The 23,462-nt window shown below is 49.7% G+C and overlaps 1 protein-coding gene across 1 annotated transcript in view; it reads right to left on the minus strand.

Annotated features, from left to right (window-relative positions):
* PDIA5 (protein disulfide isomerase family A, member 5) overlaps window positions 1-23,462 on the minus strand; it is a 92,812-nt gene that overhangs the window by 47,758 nt on the left and 21,592 nt on the right. The window contains exons 2-7 of the mRNA XM_011971557.1: window positions 22,626-22,752; window positions 19,467-19,554; window positions 9,231-9,314; window positions 8,927-8,972; window positions 4,880-4,972; window positions 734-794 (exon numbers count right to left, since the gene is read on the minus strand). Coding sequence (XP_011826947.1) covers window positions 734-794; window positions 4,880-4,972; window positions 8,927-8,972; window positions 9,231-9,314; window positions 19,467-19,554; window positions 22,626-22,752 — 499 coding nt within the window. The remainder of the gene's footprint in view (window positions 1-733; window positions 795-4,879; window positions 4,973-8,926; window positions 8,973-9,230; window positions 9,315-19,466; window positions 19,555-22,625; window positions 22,753-23,462) is intronic.

Raw genomic sequence — 23,462 nt, forward strand, 5'->3', positions numbered from 1 at the left:
TGAAAGCCACTACTGTGATCCAGTCCCTTCTCTTACAGATGTGGAAACGGAGACCTAGCGAGGTGAAGGACTTGGTCAAGTTCACCCGGCTTGCTGGTGGCACAGCTGGGATTCAAAGCCACATGTTCGGGCTGTCATCTGAAAGATCCTCCTGCCATTTCCACATCCTCCTGCCTCATACAGGGACGAAGCCCAAATCCTGGAACCCATTTCTCTCTGCTCCTGGTTCCCCGATCCTCCCAGGTAGCACCTGCAGAGGATGCCAGCAGAGGATGCAGGAGTCAGAGCTAGACGAGCTGCTGCCCCCAGAGGTAGGCCAGGCTCTGGACCATGACGCCATGCCTGAGGGGTGGAGAACAGCCACAGGGTGACCGGCACTGAGGCATGGCACCACCAGCAGGAAACGGGACATGGCTGGGGAAGGTGGAGCTGACCAGACAGGGTGGAGCTCTGCATAAAGAGGGTAGAAGGACACAGATTCTAGTGGAGACAGAGGACACAGATTCTAGTGGACACAGATTCTGGCGGACAGCAGGAGGGGAGGAGCCAGATGAAAAGGCAAAGATGAAGGAAAAGAGGAGCAGATGGAGAGATGAGTTCCAGCATTCTAAGCAAGGCACCCGGGCTAGTCCCCCCAACCCCGCCCGCAGCCCCCGCCCGCAGCCCCCACCCGCCTCCTTCCCACAAAGAGACTAAACAACTAGCTCTGGCCCAAGGGAGAAAGTTTACTCACAGGGGGCATAAAACATGATGAGGAGCGGTTTCTCTTCCTTCTTCAGGAGCCGTCTGAAGTCCTGAGGCACAAAAAGAGAATACCAGCAGCTCACACACAACACAATAACAGGATGAGACCCCCTCCCTGACCCTTCTGCATACAGTGGGGTGAAGGGTAGGGATGGGGAGGGGAGCGGGAATGAGCACTTCAGAAAGTACACGCTGGCAGCTGATTTGCAGGTGGGGGCAGAGCCGCGGCAGGTCAGGAGCTGGAAGAACCACAGAGATGATCTATTTGAGACCACCATCGCCCTCATGTATTACAGATGGGAAAACTGAGGCCTCAAGCTAACAAATGGCTTTGGCCACCTGGTGAGAGGGAGTCGTGAGGTCCAGGCTGCTGGCTTTCCTTTCAGTTCCACCTGAACAGTTCAAAGATGGCAAAGAGCGGCTTTTGTCCCATGGGGTTGTTGAATAGGCTGCCCCTTCCTGTGACTTACACAGCGGTTTTGTTGTGGTGCGGATGGCTGTTTTCATGTGTGCCCGACTTGGCCAGATGGGGATCCGCTCACTGTGGGAAGAGGGGTTAACCCATACCCACTAATCTCTTGCTAATCTCTTCCCAGGCTCCAGCCCTGCCACCACCATCCTTGTCCCCAGGAGTCCACGGAGCACACAGGGCAGAAGGAGGGGGCCTGCTCCACCCTCCAGGAGGTTACAGGCAAAATGGATTTGTAAAACCCTTAGAACAGTGCCGGGCATGTTATTAAGCAATACATAATGATTTGTTAGATACATACAATAAAGGCAAAAAGACAAACGGCCACACAGTGCTCATGTAAAGACTTGAGTGTGTGAACAGGGTAGACAGACTTTTCTTCCAACGAGAGCCAATGATGGATGGGAAAAAGCAGCTCTACCAAGGACTGCAGTGATGCACGATGATAAGAGCATATTTTGATTAAAGTAAGTTGCTCAACCACATTTTACGGAAGAAAATGAGAGGGTTTTCTCTTTTGAATAATAAGGAAAATAAGAAAATTTCATAATGCAGCTTTCTGGCAGCAAGAAGGCATTAGGTAAATAAATGATGGCACATCCAGCACAATGGGATACTACTGCTTCATTAAAGCTGATAAAGAGGAGTGTTTAATGTCACAATCAGATGTGCACGGTGCACTAAAGCGGGGGGAAGCAAGTTACAAAACAGCATATAAAATGTAATGACATCTTTGTGAGTAAAAACATTATGTACACATTACCTTGAAAGCCTGGAAGACTACAAAAATATCAGCAGGCATCTCTCTCAATGTAAAGGTATGGGGTGATTTATTTTTTTTCTTTATGCTGAAGGTGTATTTTCTAAATTTTCAACAATGTGCATTAACTTAAAATTTTTCAGTTAGATTAAAAAAAGTTTAAATTTTTGTGGATATCCAAAACACTAGAATAATTTCTGGAAAAGTTTACCCTCGTTTCCATAACTAGAGAGAGGGTTAAGGCACTAATTTTCAAACAAATTTTGTTTGCACTAATTTCCAAACAAAATTAGTAACCAAGATATTTAACCCTAACTAGAGGTACAGGATGCAAACACTTCTAAAATTGTCTTCTGGAATTTCTGGAGATAAAAGCTAGTAAAAGATCCGAGAAGAGATTTTTATTGAGCCTATAGCAATTTGGTTTCATATCCTGAGTAGTAACAGATATTACATTCAAAGATGCTTAATTACCTTCACAAAGTATGAAATTCCAAGCCTACAAATTGAATCAGCAATTCAAACTTGAATTTGGAATTTTTCATTACTTATGTGGACATTCTATTAGCAGACAACCAGCTATACTTCTTATTTCCATAGGAGAGAAAAGAGCACAAAGCGGAATGAGAGGATTCGCTACAGGTGTGAAAGAAATATTTCCGCTTGATATTCCTACAGTTACAGAAGAACAACCTGAGGAAGGTTAGGACGTTGTATCTGGGGGAGGAAGGCACCAGGCAATCACTTTCCAGAGGAACTCTCAACATTCATCCTCACAGGAGCAGCTCTCCGTTTAGGCTGTTGGTATTTCCATGGTTCTAGGCACGTGTGCCATTCTCTCCTGGCACTTGCCCCTCTTATTTTTTTTTTGAGAAGGAGTCTCGCCCTGTCACCCAGACTGGAGGCAATGGCATGATCTTGGCTCACTGCAACCTCCGCCTCTCAGATTCAAGCAATTCTCCTGCCTCAGTCTCCCAAGTAGCTGGGATTACAGGCACGTGCCATCACGCCTGGCTAATTTTTTGTATCTTTAGTAGAGACGGGGTTTCACCATGTTGACCAGGCTGGTCTCGAATTCCTGACCTTGTGATCCACCCTCCTCGGCCTCCCAAAGTGCTGGAATTACAGGCGTGAGCCACTGTGCCCGGCCTTAAAGATGTCTTTTTAAAAAACATGTGGGTCCGGCGTGGTGGCTATCACTATGTTGCCCAAACTGGTCTTGAACTCCTGGCCTCAAGCAATCTTCCTACCTTAGCCTCCCAAAGTGCTGGTATTACAGGCATGGGCCTCTGTAACTTGCCTATTGACTGTACTCTTAATGCTTGTTGGCGCAAAAGAAAATGATGCCTTTTTTTTAACCTTCTGGAGGAAGATAAAATGTATCATCATTGTAGGCCAACCAAGTGGATCAGTGGTGATTCAAATTAAGGGCTGGGCACAACATTTTCTGGGATACAAAGAGCCAGTATTGTCATCTTGAAGATGTCTTTTTTTTGTTGTTGAGACAGAGTCTCACTCTGCCACCCAGGCTGGGGTGCAGTAGCATGATCTTGGTTCACTACAGCCTCTGCTTCTGGAGTTCAAGCAATTCTCGTACCTTGGCCTCCCGAGTAGCTGGGATTACAGGCATGCGCCACCACGCCCGGTTAATTTTTGTAATTTAGTAGACGTGGGGTTTCACTATGTTGGTCGGGCTGGTCTTGAACTCCTGACCTCAAGTGATCCACCCGTCTCCACCTCCCAAAGTACTGAGATTACAGGCGTAAATAAAAAATTAAAAACTAGCCAGGCATGGTGGCATGCGCCTGTAGTCCCACTTACTTAGGAGGCTGAAGCAGGAGGATTGCTTGAGCCCAGGAATTCAAGGTTACAGTGAGCTATGATCACAATACTGTACTCCTCCAACCTGGGTGACAGAGCCAGACCCTGTCTCTAAAAACAACAACAAAAAAGAGTCAACAATTTTAAAGGAAAAGGGAGAGGAGGAAGAGAAAGATGAAAGCTATGTTTTATTTTATCGAGATAGGAATGAACCTTCTCCCTCCATCTACAGAAAGCACTGCTTGACTCACAGACCATCTGGACAATCACAGAGAAATTCTTGCCCATCCTAAGTGAAGGCATCATACAAACACGGATGCACATGGCTAAAGATGCACATTCAGGTCAGGTGGGCAGGCTGTGGACGGAGGGGCAATGTGTGTCACAGCTTTTGCATTCTTTATATTTTTAGAGATGGGGTCTCACTACGTTGACCAGGCTACCCTTGAACGCCTAAGCTCAAGCGATCCTCCTGCCTCAGCCTCCTGAGTAGCTAGGACCACAAGCACCTGCCACCACAACCAGCCTGTCATAGCTTTTGTTAAATACTTAAGAACTAACAAAGACTATAATCTAGATCTACCCTTCTATCTCCACCCCTGGCCAAATTTGGAAATCAAAGCATAAGAGGGTAAATAATTGGTTGAAAGCTATAGAATGATCCAGAATTATAGAGATCTGCCTCAAGTCTCTGGAAATCTAACCTAAATGTCTAAGGTTATTCTTTAGAAAAAACAAAACAAAAAACAAGATGTAAAGCCAATCCTAGCAACATCTGGATTACACAATAGAGAGAGAACATTTAAACCTATATTAATGTATGGAAAATCTAAACGTGTTCAAATACATTAAATAAGGAAGGTGAAGAATGGAGAAAATTCTCAGGCAACGTGTGATCGCCACTGGTTACAAGATGGAGCTGGGAAGGGGAGTCAAATATTAGGGTCCTGGCCTCGCTTCCCTAGAGGAAAGTACAAGTGATCCTGGAATAGTCCCATTTCTCAGTTCGTTGGGCTCCTTTCTTTGGGAGGCCCTAGTACTAGGGAAGATTCCAGCACCCATCAGAACTGACAGGAATACATTACCTTTTCACTGTCAAGGTGGACAACATCTTTGGCTCCAGGATCTTCCTCCCACAGTGGGGGCCCTTTTGGATCCTTCAAAAAAGCCACTATGGACTGAGGAAAAAAAGAGAGAAGAGAAAATGCATTTTAGCCCTGAAAAGAGGGAGGTGGGGGAATCAGGAACCTGTCCTGTTTCCCTGCCTGGAGACCTGGGCACACCAGGTGCTGGGTTCAGGACTGCATGTGGCATAAGCTTTGAGGGTGTGTTATTTCCACTGTCCACTGACATCATGGATAAGTGCCCCAAAAATGCACCTCCACCACTCCCACCAGGCTTTTTCAATTACAAGACACCTTGCCCACTCCAGTCAGGTGGTCCATGCCTACTATGCATCTTCATAGACAAAAAAAAGAAAATTTGAGACAATGAGTTGGCTTATTCAAACCAGAGACATACTAGTGCTTCTACTAAATCTCATCTCCTCCAAGAAGTCTTTCTGACTAATGGAATAATGGTCTCAGTCTCGTCCAAAGGAGACATTTCCACATTCCTGCAGCCACTAAAACTGTCATCCCATAAGCAGATCATCATGCCTACTTACGACCTGCTTGGTATTTCATGATCTAAACTGGTTTTGGAGTGGATTAAATCCTGATTATCCTCCACTATATGTGAATAAGTGGGGTCCAGGCTGGGAAGCCCCCAGGGCAGGGTGAGCACCAATGTGGCCTCACCCTTGTGGCTATACTTCTCTTCCTGGGCCCCTCTTCTAGACTGCCTGGATTGAAGATCTGACAAAGTTCTTACAGATAAAGGGCTTTGCTGGCCTTTGTTATGTGTACAATGACTCAAATCTCTACTCCCTTTGGGGAAGACGTACAGGGGCAGGGAAGAGGGGCACTGTCCTTCCACCCTCCTCCGTACCCCCCTGCCACTCTCATCGGTTCAGGGCAGAAGCAGCATTCCCTTCCCCCTCAGTCACTCAGAGACGGTGCTCAAAGTCTGTGAAAGCCAGGATCAGGTACCAGACCCCAGTCAGATTCTGTTACTTCTGTCAACTTTGACCACGCTCCAGCGAGCAGACGCTGAACTGAGAGTGTGTGTGTTTGTGTGTGTGTGCGGCCTGAGATGAGAAAGGGAGGTGCCCTTCTATAATAATAAGGGTAGGCATTCAGCCCATCCACCGGTCACACACGGAGAGGACCTTAGAAAGGCTTATCATTTCTGGAAACTCTATTTGGAAAGAACTACTACGGGAGAATGGGAGACAGCCAAGACTTCATAGGATTTCATTCAGGTAGTGCTTCCTGCCTGCCCAAGTGGAGCTGTGAAACGCCTCCTGGCAAGAGAACAGCCATTTCTGCCACAGCAAAAGGCGGATCCACCCTTTCTCGGTCCCTTGTCAAAGCTTTGCCATGACAACCTAAGGAACTATGGAATTGGCAGGATCTTCCCGACACCCACACTCACCCACAGCTGCAGAGGCACCTGTCCACGAGGCCATGTGAGAAAGATGCTGGTAGGCGCCCACCTGCCTGGGGTTCCAGAAATACCCGGTGCAGGGTTCTTAATCTAGGGTGCACGAGGGACTTCAGGAGTCAGTGAAACCCCAGGCTCATGTGAAAACATTGACTTTGACTGTATGCACACACACTGTTTCAGGGAGGTCTGTGTTCAGCAGGTGCTCAGTGGGATCAGGACCCCAGAACAAGTTAAGAACTGCTGCTCTGGGGGGCTCCTGGCCCCATGCCCAGCCCCCCGCCCCCATCTCCACCTCAGCCTGAGGTCCCATCCAGTCTGAGGGTGGCCAAGAAAAGACAGCAGTGGATGGAAAAAGGAGAGAAATGACCTTTTAATGTGACAACTGACATGTCGGTACACACAACCTTGCTTTTCAGGTGAGGATTATTCTCATTTAACTGAAGCTGAATAACCCCACCCATAGGTTCTCTCCGAGTTGATCTAACTGGACAAGACCTCATGGGGAAAGTCTGTGGGGAGCAGTACCTGGAAGCCCACCCTCAACTGTCCTATTCTGGGTGCTCTGAGTCCCAGGCACCGCCTGACACTGCATCTGGCCTTCAGGACACCTTCCCGGCTGTGATCCTGGCTCACAGCTACTGGGCCCTGAGGTCATCAGTGAGTCATCTGAATGCAGACTGCCAGGCACCTCTGGCCCTCACCACTTCTACAGTAAGGATTTGGGGAGTATGTGTGAACAAGGAAAGGGCAGCTTAAAGGGGGTTTCCTATTCTTTGCCAATGGGGAGATAAGTTCTCACTTATCTGGCCTGTGACCTCTCTAGATGCCGTGGCACAGCATCTGTGACCAGGCTTCTGCCCAACCATGTGGGTTGACAAAAACCACAGCCAGAATATGGGCCTGCAGGCCATGGGCCCCTCCTATTGGGGGCTCCTCCGTCTCTCTGGAGTCAGGGTCCCAGGAAAGTTAATCAGTGACTAAGGTGGGCTCTGATCTCAGCTGTCTCAAGCTGAAAAAGCAGAAGCCATCAGCAGTCAGGGAACCATCCTGTCCCCTTCCCTCTGCCCTGGAGAACTCCAGGGACTCTGCCCCAGTCCTGCTGGGGGTGCCGGGACTAACAGTGCCATATGAAACTGAAGACTCTGGCCCCGTACAATGCTCAGTCACTTCTTCACCTTGTTGATGCCAAAATCACGGGAAGGTCAAGAGAATGCCGACCTCACACACCTGATCTTTGTAAGAGGTGGGGCGAAGCCAGGATTCTGCCTCTCCCACCCAGACACCCAGTGGCATGCTGGGGCCGCCTGGGCTCCTTGCTGCTTCTCTGCTACCACAGTTTTGAGTAGCTGCTCAGAACTCCCTGCTCCATAAGCCTAAGATGGATTCCTCAGAGGTCTCAGTTAAACATAAAATATACACAGCCTCCAATAATAAAACAAAACCCTAGCCTTCTCTCCATCATTGCATAAGCGCTTCCCCCATCCCACCCAATTAAATCTTGTTCCTGGGGAACGTGTGTTCTCTCCAATAACTTTGGTTGACGTCTTAACACAGAATAAGAAGGGCTGAGCAACTGTAGTTGGAAGAACTTTCTAAGTGTCTAAGTAGGTGTTAAGGTGATGAGTAATCAGGCTGAGTCCCTATATAAGGTGAACGCTGTAGCAACTTAAAAAAAGAATGAGTGTTAGTGGATAAGCAAGAAATGACCTGGAGAGATGGTGGGGAGAGACAGAGGGAGAAGGAAGGGCAGAGGGAGAGGGTCTCTGACAGCTGCACAGACAGATGGACAGATAGGAAAAAAATGGAAGAGACACAGATGGAGAAAGAGGGGCAGATGAAGAGACAGGAGCACAGGGTCCAACCAAGTGTGGGAAACAGGAGGGTTAGGAAGTGAGTTCAAACATGTCAGGACCAGAAGAAATATATGGCTTCAGCCAACACAGGACCAGAAAGCAGAAGACAGGTTGGAGGAAGGGAATCCTAACCCTGAAGGAGGAAAGTTGCAGTTCAGGAGGACTAAGGGCTGGGGCAGCTGCTTTGTGGTTACGAAGCATGTATAGATTACAGGATTTTATATTTCTTTCCATTTATGCTTTTTCATCTACTTCTAAACTGGATTGATAGCAGAGAACTCTTCAATGATACCCATATCTCATCTGGAACAAGCTGCATCAGGCCAAAGGTGCCAACCTGCCCATGTGTGACACCCTGTGCTAACCTGGGCACCGTACGTCCCACCCAGCCTGAGGGTGGCCGCTACCGCAGAGATGAGGGGAGGACTTTGAAGCTACAGCAAAAGGAGGCCCAGGCCTTTGGCAGAGAGAGAGGTGACATCATCTGCCTCACTGGACAACTGCTGATACATTCACAAACCCATCTCCAAAGCTGGGTTAATCTGTTGTGTTAAGAGCTACAAACTTTTCCAGATATTCTGCTGACATATGCTCTAGAGATAAGAATCTCTCAGGTCATTCAGAAGAGCTATTTGTGCAATCTGCCCTTTCTTTTCTCAGAGAGAAAACCTGCCAGACTTTGGGCGTCCATTCAGACTCCACCTCTGCTGAGAATGAGGGAGGTAAATTTACCTTAAATGTCACAGCTCGGTTATATTCAGTATGAAATGCACCATCCCTGTCAAATGAGGAGAAAAATGTGTTAACTTTAAGAATGGTTGTGAAGATACATACCTTTGGTTTCCTGCAGCATCTTAATAAGGTTCAGCTTTTGAATGCAGTTCAGGATTTTATTTTTTTAAAGAAACAATTGTAAACACAGGAAGAAAACCATTCTGAAATAAAATTAATCTAACTAAAAATTGCTGTTCACTGGAAATACCAATGAAAACGTTCGGCACTTACTTGGAAATTGGAAATGCCCATGTGTACTTACTGGTAATGGAATAATTCGACCTTTTTGTCCTTCGGGCTCAGGTCAACTTTCATCTTCTTGCACAATTTCCTACTCTCTGCATCACTGAAAGACACAAATGTCGGGAACCATTTATCACCTGAAGTCCTCATAAAGGTGTTGACAGCAAAATCTGCTGGTGTCCTAAGAAATAAGCCAGGTAACTTGGAATTCCCAATAGCAGATGAGGGCCTTACTACAGATGGGCTGTGAGAACTGGAGGGAGGAGACTAACTAGGAGGCTAAGGGCTGATCAAGACAGACAGAGGCTGGCTGCGGGGGCTCATGCCTATAATCCCAGCACTTTGTGAGGCTGAGGCAGGTGGATCACCTGAGGTCAGGAGTTCGAGACCAGACTGGCCATCATGGTGAAACCCCGTCTCTACTAAAAATACAAAAATTAGCCAGGCGTGGTGGTGCATGCCTGTAACCCCAGCTACTCGGAAGGCTGAGGCAGGAGAATCGCTTAAACCCAGGAGGTAGAGGTTGCAGTGAGCCAAAATTGTGCCACTGCACTCCAGTCTGGATGACAAAGAAAGAATCCACCTCAAAAAAAAAAAAAAAAAAAAAAAAAAAAAGAAAAGAAAAAAAAGAAAAAAGAAAAAGAAAGAAAGAAAAGAAAATAAAGAGACAAGCAGACAGGAGCAGGTGTGTCACGACTTGTGGGTGGCAACACAGACAGACAGAGGGAGAAGGACATTTAGTAGAGATCGGGTTTTGCTAGGTTAGCTGGACTGGTCTCCCTGCCCCCTTCCTCCCTCAGGCCCAGACAAAGACAGGTCCAGACAAAGGAGGTGCCCCAGCAGCTTAGGGGGTGGATAGTCCATGGTAACAAGAAAATAAACTCCAATCCTGGCCACTCTTTAGATTTACCAGGCAAGTTTTTAAAAAGATCGATGCCCTGGCCTTCCCTTGATTATTAATTTGGAATCACTGTCGGGGGTGGGACAAGCAAGATTTTTGTTTTTAGAGCTCTGACATAGGCTACCTGCTATACACTATGTGACCAAGGTAAGAGGAAAACATGCTACCATGTTGAAGAAGTTATGAAATCTGGCCAGGTATTGACAAAAGACAAAAGGAGAAAGGACCAGGCTGTGGTTAAAGGAGCCCCTCCCTTGGCATCTGGGATATTACACTCTCTTCCAATAAGAAATGCCTGTCAGGTACCATTCCCCGTTTACAAAGCACTCGTGCACAACCTCATTTCATCTTAGTGCCCTGCCTGTTAGAACAATGGATTTCAATATGTGGTCCCTGAACCAGTAGCACCAGCATCATCCAGGAACCTGTTAGAAATGCAAATTATCAGCCCCATCCCAGACCTACTAAATCAGAAACCCTGGGGATACCTGAGCAATTGCATTTGAAGAACCTTCTAGGTGATTCTGATGTGTGCTCAAGTTTGGCAACCACTCATTGCATTAGACTAGCTCCTTCACTGGCTCATGTTCTTCTCCCCTACCTCCACGAGGTTTGGCTCCCCTGTGCCCTACACCAGCCCCTTAGAGACCTGACCTGCTCCCACAGCTTCCCCGTCCTGCCTGCACTCAGCCAGTCAGAGAGTTCTGCTTGTTACTTGGGGGTCATCTCCCCAGCCCTGAAAAGACTCAGTGAGGGCATCTCGGCTACCCAGTGCCCACTGGTCACCATTGACTACACAACTGGAGTCATCTTTTGGGGAACTTTGTTGGGACAGGTACGACAGCCACCTGAGGCAAGGCACTGTATCCCCCTGTTGCTTACATGCCTCACCTCCACCAACAGCCATTAGCTTCACACAGCTGTGCACCAGCCCAGAACAGATGGACTAATTAAACCACTCAGCTCCATTCTAAAAGCAACACTCATCAGTGGACATGTAAAAAACACAGGACCTCATTTTAAGTGTAAAGATGCAATTTGCAACTCAAGAAGCATGTCTTACTGGAGAGGTGTGTGATGGTCAGAGAGGAGGAGTGCCTCCCTGCTCCCTTCCTCCCTCAGGCCCAGGGGTTTCCTCCCTACTAGTCCCAGCTGTCTAGCCATCGCTGCAGCCACTGTAGCTTCCAGCCCTGGGCCTGGCAAACAGTGGGGACTCATGAAATGCATGAAGAATCCAGAGAGGAACTGCAATAGTTCCTCCCCCAAGGTGGCAAGGACATTTTAGGATAGAGTCCAGAGAGAAGCGGCAAGCTGGGGGTGGGCTCTCCAAATACAGAGGGCAGCCCAGGGCATCCGCTGAAAACTTTCTTATCCTAAAGCCCTCCGAGGTCCACATATGCCTCTTCTGACCACCGCTATTACAGTTCAGGTGTGCCCTGTCCGGCAGGGACTCTGCGGTGAAGCTGCACTGAGGGGTGGTGGGTCTGTTTGATAACAACTGCGAATGAGGTGCCCCTTCCCCGCTTGAGTTAATTCCCCAGGACAGAGGGCTCGACTCGGGATGTTTACAATCACTCACTTGGCACCTTCCTCGTTGGCCTTTGTTCTGCTGTGCTCCACTGTTTCTGTGACCACCTACCGTCCACCCAAATGCAACAACAAACAGCAGCTGGGGCAGGAGCCAAGGCTGGGATGGGATGTGCGCGGCCTCCCTCAGCCCCATCAGCCCCATCAGCCCCATCCTGGCACCTGCGGCATGTGAAGGGCTGGCTCATCGCTTCTCCGTTCATGCTGCAGTGCCTGCCTGGGTGGCTCAGACGCTGCAAGGCAGCAACTGGAGGGGAGAATCCCCACCCTATGTCCCTCCCTCTTCCATCAAGCCTGGCTGGCAGCCTCTGCCTGTGACTATCACAAAGCAGAGGGAGGAAACAGGGGCTTGGTTCATTCCCACGCCAATCCCGGTCCACTCTGTGGGAAACCCATCCACGAAACAGTCCCACGACGGCAGCCTTAGGTTCCCTGAGGGGCCAGGCAAGTCTTAGGACTAAGAATCCAAATCAACTAAGTTGGCTGGTAGAGCTGGGGCCACAGAGGCACCCCTGCTTGTTCTTCAGCTTGGCCTCCAAGGTTCAGCCCAGTGCGCAGCCTCCTGCCCTCACTCCACCTAAGCAAGTGCCCCACGAGCCCTCACTCCAGACTCTGTGCCACCTTCTTTGTTAGGTTTTGTAACACTCCTAAGGATTCTCTCCTCTCCCCATCCCCTGCATTCTTTCTCTCCCCGAGAGGTGAGTGGGGAGGAGGCTTCCTGTTCCGTCTGAGCACACTTCCGGCACAGACCCGAGGACCACTGGATCCAGCACTCCTTATCTCCCCTCCCCTGTTGTCTTCCTCTCCACGGCGCTTGTCAACATCTGACCAACTTGTCCACTGCCTGCCCCATCAGAAACATGTGCTCCGTGAAGCCAAGGGCTTGGTTTTGTGCACAGCTATCTCCCCAGTGGCACAACAGCAGCTGACACATAGTAGGCACTCTATAAATCACCTGACTGAATGGCTGAAATGAATGATATTATCTTACCGCCGCTGGGATAAGGCTCTGCGTTTCTGGCTTTCTGGGATCTCTGGGCTCCGTCTACTGAGCTCCAGGAATCCTGCCAGATGACAATTCCTGACAATGTTCTCTCAGCACTGCTCCCCTCCTTCCCACAGTTCTGTCTCTCAGAGTGTATAAGTGTGAGTAGTGTGTGTGTGCGCAAGCATGTGTGCACCCACTAATTGTGCAGTGCAGACAATAAATACCAGAAGAGTTCAAGTAGGGGAGAAAATTACCTAAGCTCAGAGACTTAAAAGGATCTGAGTTGAGAGATTAAGTACAATTAATTGATCTACTGCCTACCTCCCTCCCCCAGCCAGTGACTGAGGCTCTAGGGGAGAAAGGAGACAAAGCAGTGAGCAGGAAAACGAGATGCTTTGCTAGAATTGAGGGGATGGAGAACGCCACCATGGGTCATGGAGAAGGGGCTGGCAGTGCAAAGACCCTCACCCGCCACTCCCCTGGCCCCTGTCCTGCAAGAACCAGCCATCCCTCTGCCCATTTACTCACCACTGTTCCAAGGAATGAGGCGCCAAGGCCACTGATCTGCTCCATCCTATCCTTCCCCACTTCACTTGGCTCTCTTCCACGGATAATGTGGCAGGAAAGACTGCAGAGGCCTATACACACTTCCCTCCCCACCCCACACCCCCACACCCAGACAGACACATGGGCATGGGTGTTTTCATCTGAATCTGCCATGGGACAGCTGGCTGCCAGTCGGGAGTGGCTGCTGCAGGTACACAGTGCTGTGTTTATTGGATTTTCCTGTGCAGTAATTACTATCCAAGAGACTGGAGACACACACTCTGGGGAGTCAGGCCCAGGGATCAAAGTGGGGGTGAGAGCAGGAAGAAAGAGAAAAAACAAGGTCTGGGAGACGGCGGGGTCAGGGGATGGGGGTCTGAGGTCTTTCACGAGTCCAGCCTAAGTACCACAGCCCACTAGAATGACAGTTTCAACATCTGGCTCTGCCATTAGCGACCTCTGGCAGGACCCTTAGTTTCCTGAGCTGCAAAATGCCAGAGTTATCCACATAAACTGAATGGAGCTTGATTTCTCTACGGGGTCAAGTCAGACTAAATAAAGCATTGAGACAGGTTGCCTTATATCCTGACACATGAACCACGAGCCAGAACCTGGGGCGAAAAATGGAGACAAAACAACCTCTGAACCCCTGTCATCTCTCTCCTCGCCTCCCAACCGGATCCTCAGTCAGCCACAGTTGGGGTTCTCACGTCCACGGCAGACCATGTTCAGCCCCTCCTGGTGGGGTAGAAACAAGACCACACTGAAGATAAGAAGGAAGGCTTCTGCCTGTCTTAACATTAACTTTGTGCCCACAGCTACCCCAGCCTCTCTAGCTCCATTTCCCCATCAAAGAAGGGATAACTCTCTTCCTCCCACCGGTCCCGGTCTAACATGGCAGGATTCTGGCCAGGTGGACCTGTGATCCCCTGGGGACAGGTAGGAGAATAAAGGTAGAAAGTGTCCTCACTTCAAGGACATGAAGAAAAGGGGGGCGAGTGCTGAGCAAGAAATACTGAGTGACTGCCTGAAGCCAAGTACCGAGGATGACGTGAAAGAATGTGGCTGGAGGATACAAGGCAGGAGGCAATGAGACAGAAGTCCTGGAAGAGCTGAACCTTGACCTTGGACAGGCCATGGTGGTCACATAGCACCCTCTGAAGGAAGGATTCCCTACAATAGGGCTCCTCCCCGAGTTGGCTGTTTCCCTTGGTACATGCCTCAAGAAGGTGCATCATAGGGTCTGGATTACGCAGTACAGTTAGTAAGAGTGGTGGGAAAAAAAGAGAGGAACATGGCTTTTCTGAAGAAATGTAAGGTGCCTCCCCTCTGCTGCCCTCCCAGCCCAGCAATTCTAAGGCTCTGCTCCTCAAGGGGATGTGTCACTGCAACAAGTGCATGGTGGTGTGCTGGAAGGTATCTGAAGCCACAAGATAAACATGGCACTTCTTCTGGGAGTCTGTTTTACCCCCTGTAAGTAATGCTGAACATGCTGAGGAGCAAATGCTAAATTCAAATAGTTTTTAGGAGAAAACATAAGTCTTTAAAATACTTTATGCCTGCTCTGGCAGGTCCCCAATCTTACACCTGGGAAGCTGTCACCACTCCAGAGAAATCAAGCAGATGGGGAGAAGGGTAGGGAAGAAAGCAGATGTGGTTAAGCAATGACCCTAAGCCTTAAGGAAAAGAAAGTAGCAAGCACCTGATAGGACAGCCTTGCCCCCTGTGAGATGCAGCCTCAGGAATTAGCAAACCAGGCACAGCTCCATGCTGGCTCCAGCTCAACTTCCCAGACAGCAGCACTCCACGCCAAGCCCGAGCCCAGCGCCCAGCTGGCAGGGCACGAGGGGAATACCAACTCCCGCACACACAACCCGCTTAACAGCCGGACAACCACCACCAGCCAGACTGAGCGTGGCTGTTGAGGTCTGAGCCAGGAGTGGAGTGAGGGAGAAGGAAAGCTGACAAAACCCTGGACAGAAGTCAGACGCCCTACAGACACCCCAGAGCAACAAGTTACAGGACCTGGAGCAGGCAGAAAACCAGCGGAGAAGTGTTCGTGTGTTCCTGCAGGTGCGCATAGAGGAATAGGGAGGAAAGAGCCAGAAAAGCAAAAAAATTAAAAAAAGAAAAGGAAAAGAAATATCCATACAGAAAGGAGAGAGGAGAAAAGAGGCCAAAAGAAGGCCAGGCCAGGCACGGTGGCGCATGCCTGTAATCCCAGCATTTTGGGAGGCAGAGGCAGGTGAATTGCTTAAGCCTGGGAGTTCAAGACCAGCCTGGGCAACATGGCAAAACCTGGTCTCTACAAAAAAATACAAAACTTAGCTGAGCATTGTGGTATGCGCCTACTGGGGAGGCTGAGCTGGGAGGAAGGCTTCAGCCTGGGAGGTCAAGTCTGCAATGTACTGAGATTGTGACACTGCACTGCAGCCTGGGCAACAGAGACTGTCTCAGAAACAAAAAGGGCCGTGCAAGGTTGCAGGGAGTGCTGGACTCAGGATTGGGAAAAGGGAACAGAAACCTAATAAGGGGAGAGAAAAGAGGGAGACAGGAGAGAACCTCAGAGAGAAGGATACACACCCTTCCAAAATGGGGAATGGGGAGGGAGGGGCACAAAGAGAAAAAGACCCCCCTCAGACTAGAAGGCACGCGCCCACCACCATGCTTATAACACACACACAACAAGCCTGGAAGCTTCCAGCATTTTCTGAACCAGGCTATTTAGGGATGAGAGCAACTTGGAAGACTCAACCCCACATTTCCCAGAAGATTCAACTGAAGCCCAGAGAGGGGCAGTGACTTGCCAAAGGCCCCACAGCTATTTGATGTCAGAGCCTAGACTCAAAGCTGGGTCTCCTGACCTTTAGTCCTACAAATTCCACTGTACCCTGTACTTTTTTTTTTGAGACGGAGTTTTGCTCTTGTAGCCCAAGCTGGAGTGCAATGGTGCGATCTCGGCTCACCGCAACCTCTACCTCCTGGGTTCAAGTGATTCTCCTGCCTCAGCCTCCCGAGTAGCTGGCATTATAGGCATGTACCACCATGCCCAGTTAATTTTGTATTTTTAGTAGAGATGGGGTTTCTCCATGTTAGTCAGGCTGGTCTCGAACTCCCGACCTCAGGTGATCCACCTGCCTCGCCCTCCCAAAGAGCTGGAATTATAGGTGTGAGCCACTGTGCCCAGCCTGCACCCTGTACTTCTTAAGGGTCAGAGCAAAACACCCATGGCCTGGGGCTCACTCCCATGCCCAAAACCTTCTTCAGGTTCATCCTTACAAGAACCAAGGGGTCCTCACCCAGTAAACAGTTGCTGAGTGAACAAGCATACCATTTCTCCCCCTCCAGCTTCCTCCTGAACAAACTTGTCTAGATGAAAAACAACACTAGGAGAACGGTGTCTCACATTTAAATTGTATTTCCTATTTTAGAAAGAACTTTCATTTACCCGATCCTTATCACAGACCTGGAAAGAAGGCAGAACGTGTATCGCTGTCCCATTTCACAGCTGAGGAAACAGACTCAGGGTGACCGACTTGCCTGGTGTCACAGGGCTAGTGAGCAGCGCAGCTAACTAACTAGTCAGCAGTCAGCCCGGGCCCCCTCCTAAGCCCAAGGCTTTCTCTTTTATTCCACACGCCTGCAAAGGCACCTTGACACTGGAGTAGCATCTTCTCTCACCCCAGATGCTCCCTGTTCCCCTCACCTGCCTTTTAAAGGGAAAAGCAGGGTGGCCTGTGTACTCCTGACCTTCCTGGTCATCCCAACCCCAAGCCCTGTCCCCATCCTAGCCACCAACCCTTCGTGGGCAGGGCAGGAAGTGGAGCTGGAAACGATGAGAGATGGGTGCCTCAGCAGGGCCCATTTGAGGGAGGTGAGCTCTGGCTGGCTACCTGCTATTTTACAGTGACAAGGATAAAGAAGGCAGCCTGGCCCCGTGCCACCTACTCGCTCCTCAGCACAGAGCACCAGAAAGCAAAGTTCCCAACGGCACTTCTGCCCATCCCTGGGTGTGTCTCATTCACAGACCCACAGAATGGACTGGACACACTTAGGACAACCGCGAGAGCTCTCATTGCAGGGCTCTGTGGAGCTAACACGGAGGCTCCCCATGTCCTGATGATTCCAGGCAAGTTTAGAAGTCTAGAAGCAGGAGTGAATGAGCTGGAGGGCAGGAGCTGAGTTCTCGGAGATCTCCTTTTCCAACAGTGGTTCGTGACAGCTGCCACCCAGAGTGGCCTACCTGGGCCACAGCCCAGAGTTCTGAACCTTGGGCTACTCGGGAAAGATTGCACCTTGCCTGTAATTTCAAACTCACACCCAGATATTCCTGAGTCCAACTTAATCCACTTTGGCTCCATAATTCACCTACTTATCCACACTATTTTAAAAGCTATCTCACATTTCAGTTTCTATTTCCTCTTACAGGAATAAATTCAACAGAGTAAGGCAACTACATGGAATAGTCCATCCTTCCATCTTCGGGTTAACTCTTTCAAGCTCCAAGGTGCTTCCCTGTCCCAATTTTAATTTGAGCACGTGGAAATTCACAGGATGTTCTCATTGGTACTTTTATTGACTCCAGACATCATGTTTCCAAACTTGAGTCCTGAAGTTGAATCTCCATAGTCTGTCTTCACCCACTACCCCTGACCCCATTTCACTCAGGCACCTTGCGCTGCATGTTTTCCAGGCTACTCAGGGACAGCAGCAGGCCTTTCACCTCCACAGGCAGTTCTAGGGGTCCACTCCATAGGTGGCCGCCTGCAGGGAAAGCCAGGGCACTGTGAGCATGTGGTATTGTGCTCTGAGGTCTTTGCACCAAATGTGAACACGACCTCCTCTGTGAAGCTTTTCTCAACCTTTCCAGGCAGAATGGAGGGGCTCTCCTTCCATACATATAGTCTGTGTTTGTGGCACTGTTCACCTGACATTGGAATCACTGGGCTAAGTGTCTGCCCTCTCCTCACATACTGAGCTCCTTGAGGATGCAGTTATCCATCTGTGTGTTCTCAAAGCACGTAGTAAATGCCCAGTAATGTCTGTTACATGGACCCAGGTGGAGATAGCAACTAAGTCAAAGCTCCTCTGCCCATTTCTGCCACCTACAAGCCTTGTAAGAACTCCCTACAATAAACCTCCATCAGCTTGGCAGAACTGCTGTCATCTCCAGATATGGAAATTCCAAAGTGCCTTGTCTCCATCTAATAGGCTTTGTTACTCTGCCAGTCACACAGAGCACAGCTGGTCAAATATGGGAGACAGAGAGATGCCTGGAAGGCAAGCACCCTTTCGGATCAACTATGAACTAGAATTAACCAATGGCTAAGATCTCACCTACTGCCTGGTGAGCAGCCTTTTCTGTTCAGTTAGTGTCTGAATGAATCTGGAAGTATAAGGCCACACACACACACGCACACCCTCTACAGCACACACCACTTGGCTAAGACTTATTATCCTAGTTTCACTCAGTGTTTTGTCAAAATATGAATCTCCTTCAATGCTCTCTAATCACAGGCAGAACAAACTTGAGGTCATCAACTTATAAATCGGTTGTGTCCCAAAAATTCACTTGAAAAGTAACCATTTAGAACTCAGACTGAAGAGGAAGAGGATTACACTGGGGTGGGTACCATAAATGTTCACTTAACCTGCAGGGTAGTAACAGGGCGTATTACTCAGGCAATAATAGCTACATTAAAGATTTAGAAGACCTTTACAGGCCTGGGCCCCCTCAGAAGCCAAGGCACAGGCAGCTCGACCCACTGATTCTACCTTTGCATGTTGGGCAGCAGAGGCATCTAGTGGTAATGTCCTGGGTTGGGGGTAAAGCTCATGGTTCTTGCTGCAGACCCACCACAGGCAAACCTGCTGGGTAACCCTGAAAATCACCTTGCCTCTCGGGGTATCAAGGCCACCCTCTGTAAGACAGGAAGGCCCCCTCTGCCACTCACCTCCCTCTGGGAAGACAGAAGAAAGCAACACACAGAAATAGAAGAAAGTGAAATCTCTATGGAAAAAGGGAAGAAAGGGGGCTGGGCTGTGAAGAAAGGGGTGGAAAGCCAGACACCACTCTTCCAGTCCAGAGTGACCTTGAAGTGTCACTAGAGGGAACCTTTCCATCGCATACTCCCTCCCAGATTATTAGTCAAGGGACAGTTCCCGTCCCCACCCTTCAAAGCCCCAAGTGCCCCCTGCCCAGCAGCCACATGGCACATGGCCCCAGCACATACCCACAGTCCACCCAGCAGATGGTGCCTTGTCCTTTCACCGCTTGGGCCACTGTGGACAGTAACCTGAGATGATTTTCAGCTGCCGCCTCTGTAAAAAAACAGAAAATTAAACACCTGTGCCCAAAGGCACTGGGTCACCTCTGCCATCTTCCCTCAGAGGTGAGGAAGGATGGAGACCAATCCCAGAGCGGATGGAAAAGTCCTGAGCACCAGGTAAAACACCCATCCCTGCACTCAACAGTGCCAGGGCCTGTGCTGCAAGAATAGTCCTGGCTCTTCTCAGAAACCCCTGATCCCACCATCCTCAGGGGCCTTCCTCTTGGACACAGAACCCCCAAGTCACCCTGCCTTAATCCACACTTCACACCTTACTCTTCCAAGAATCTCTCAGCCAGATCCTCAAGGCCAGTAAAGTCTCTGACTCATGTCTTTCTGGGATACATTTTGAAAATCCCATAAACAATGACAATCCTATAACTAAAGCAGGGAATGATGCTGCTGACTCCATGTTCAAATGTCCTGGTACTCCACCTAGGAGCTGACGAGAGCTGGGGTCAGATCCTTCCTTTACTTGTGGAGCACATGCTTATCTAGGAGCTCAGTACAACCTGGTGGTAAAATGAGGTCTATACGTGACACTAGGCTCTGATGGGCCAATGCCCAAGACACCTAAGCCCCATTTAACAGCCCACTTCCCCAGAAGCCACGGGGCAAGAGCTGGTCCTGACAGCACCTCCAGGAGTCAGTTGCAGGAATGTGGACCACGCCTTGGGACAGGATGGAGTGATCGCAAGAAAGGAAGACTTTCTCATTGGTGCAGGTGTCAATCCTGATGGGTCAGGGCAAGGCACCCGGACACTACTGTGGGAGGGCAGGGTCTTAGGGACAGAGCCTCTGTGGCCAGGATTTCAGCACTGCCAGCCTGCAATGATCCACTGCAAAGTGGCTGTGGCCAGTGTTTGATTCCTATGGCCAGCAGGCTCCTGAGTCACATTCTCCTAGGTGACACCTGTGAGCTCACTTGAAAGTCCTGCCAGACAAAGACTGGTGGGGAGAGCGATCTGCTGCTTTCTCCCGCCAGAAACCGTATGATACATCCCCACGCCAAGCAGAAATGATGTCTGAATCATGTGCCTCCACAGATCGCCTTTTCTAGTGTGGATAATGGTAGCTGTTTGTGAATACAGAGCATGCTGAGCCTTTCACAGAAGCAAACAAAAGTATCGCTCAAGAGACATGCACGGAGTCACTCGGAGGAGGCACTCCCAGGAAACCACGGCCAGGGTGACAGGAGGAGGGCAAGCCACTGAAGTGGGGAAGCCATTGTTTCACTGCTCTGACTGGGTTCTGGGAAGCAGGGGAGGGGGAGAAATAAACTAGAGCAAGATAAAGTACCCCCTGCCCTAACCTGCATTTCAGCCATGGAAAGGGAGGCACTGCTTGGAAGGATGGGAGGGAGCAAAGAAAATCCAGTTTTTGCACTGCTCAAAATCCCACTGAAGGTCACATGTCTCTTGTGCAGCAGGCCTGGGCAAGGAGGCAGGAAGTTAAAATAATTGCCCAGGCCTCATCAGGCAATGAAAGCAGGAGGTAGGCTGACAAGTGGGAAGCACCAGGGCCTCTACTCGCAATGGCTCGAGACAGGGTGGGGTGAGGGAAAGAGAGCTTAGGCGCTACCTCCTGCCCTGCAAGCTCCTGACAACAGGCCCCACCTTTCCACTCTCTAACTCCCTAATGATTTTCCGGCCTCAGCCCCATTCTGATCTCAAAGCCCTTCTCTCATTGCAGAATCAATACTCTCTTCCCATCCTCCATCAGAGAAAATAAGAGGCAGCGGGGCATAGGGGACCAGCTCCCACCTGCTGCTAGGAGATCTCAAACGAGTCTGCTACTCCCAGCTTCCATTTCCTCATATGTACACTGGATGTCCTCTGACAACCCGCACTGCCTCCCTCCTGGCAAAGGAGCAAATGAGACTGTATTATGATGAGCTTATATGGTGGGATCTACCCTAGAGAAGGAATGGAACATGTCTATCACTGACAATCATCCTAGCTCCAACTCCAGGAGTATCCAAAGCAGCAAGCCACATGTTTTCAGGGCCCTATGCCCCAGGCCTCAAGAGTACACTGCTTCCCTTTCCCTTGATTTCACCTCTATTCCTGAGAGGTGACAGCAGAGAAATGCTAGTCACATGCTGCGCTCCCAACAATGCACTCGGGGTATGTGCATCAGACCCTCAGAAGGGGAAGCAGCAGCCGCAAGTGGCAATGAAGACATCCCACATGCCAGGGATGCCTGGAGAATGCAGGCACATCTGGAGCCTCTATCATCCCCCAGGTGCCAGTGAGGTTGAGGCCGAGCTGCCGGGGAAACCTGTGCCCGGAACCAGCCCAGCCATTGGCTGCTGCTTCTCCAGGGCCACAGAAAACTTGGCATCCTTAGAAGCAGCAAAAAACACTTAACTCCGCTGGAACAACTTCAACGGAGTCAGTGTTCACCCTCCCCCAAAGTCACTGCCAAGAGCCAAGCAAACCTCTCTCCATCTGCTATGTCCTTGCCAGTCTCAAGGTCGGAAGAGAGGCAGGCTGCTGCTCCTGCCCCCAAGAAATGCTGTGTCCCAAGCTTAGAGCCCACTCCAAATTCAGTCTTGCATCTGACCCCAGAGCAGGACAGATGGGCTTGGCAGGGCCAGGGCTGCCAGCTGGGGTGAGTGTTCCCGAGCCTGGGGCCCATTCAGCTGGCAACAGGCCGGCCTGGCCAGTAAATCAACAGTTCTGGCAAAGTGTGCCCTGGCAGGGATCGGCCCCATGCCTGTGCAGAAAGCCAGGACATCCATCCCCAGTGCCCGCCATTGTGATCCTCCATCCTACTTCACACACGCCCTCTTCCTCTTGAGGAGTGAGGGGCTCCAGAGGGCTTTCCCAACACTCATAAAAAGAAACGGAACCACCCCTGGGATCAGAAAGCGGCAGAGCTAATGCTCCTGTGTGCCTCTGCCTCTGTCTTCTGAGGAAAGCTGACAAACCCCAAGTCCCTTGGACCCTCCCTGAGTGGTTTTCATCCTAAGGTCTCCTGCTTTCCATGTCCACCCCCTTCCTTCCCCTGAATCCCATCCTACCCCGATGGCTGACCTCAAGGCTGGGAAGGGACACTCACCAGATTTGGAGTAAAGCACCAGTACATTATTCCGGGTTCTGAGCAGTTTTTTCAAGTCCTTGGGGTCAGAGATTCTCTCAATGAGTGAGGAGACCTTTGCAGAGGACAGCCACAATGGCAGGACCACCTGGGGATCAAGGAGCCAACGACCGTGAGTTCCAGCTTCTGGCTGGGCCCCAGAAGAATCGGTGCCCACAGATGTGCTGCCTAGAGTTGCTTTCCTTCCAGAGGATGAGGGCAAACCAAGACATCTCATGCACCACACCTACTTCTTCACCTCTAGGGACACTCCGCAGCCCACTCCCAGTCTCCCTTCCCCATGCACTTTTATAAGGCTGTATGGACTACAGATATACATAGTCAGCCCTCTATCTCGCAGGTTCTGCATCCACAGATTTGACCAACTATGGATGGAAAATGTTTGAAAACATAAAAAATAACAGGATAACAGTAAAATATAATACCAATAAAAATAATACAATATAACAACTACTTACATGGCATTTATATTGTATTCAGTATCATAAACAATCTAGAGATGATTTAAAGTATACAGGAAGCCATGCATAGGTTAGATGCAAATACCATGCTATTTTATATAAAGGACTTGCGCATCTATGGGCTTTGGTACCCTGTGGAGGCAGGATGCTGGAACCAATCCCTCAAGGATACCAAGGGAGGTTTGTATAAACATTCTGCATTGTTACACATCAGTCGAGAGCCCCCTGGGAGGTCAATGTCTGTCCATATTCCTCATGTTACCCCAATGCCATATTCTCGGGCAATGTAAAAACTTCATCCCATCTAGCAGCACCAAAGCATAAAATATACAGAGAA

The sequence above is a fragment of the Mandrillus leucophaeus genome, unplaced genomic scaffold (assembly GCF_000951045.1).
Source record: "Mandrillus leucophaeus isolate KB7577 unplaced genomic scaffold, Mleu.le_1.0 Scaffold123, whole genome shotgun sequence".
Taxonomy (NCBI): Eukaryota; Metazoa; Chordata; class Mammalia; order Primates; family Cercopithecidae; genus Mandrillus; species Mandrillus leucophaeus.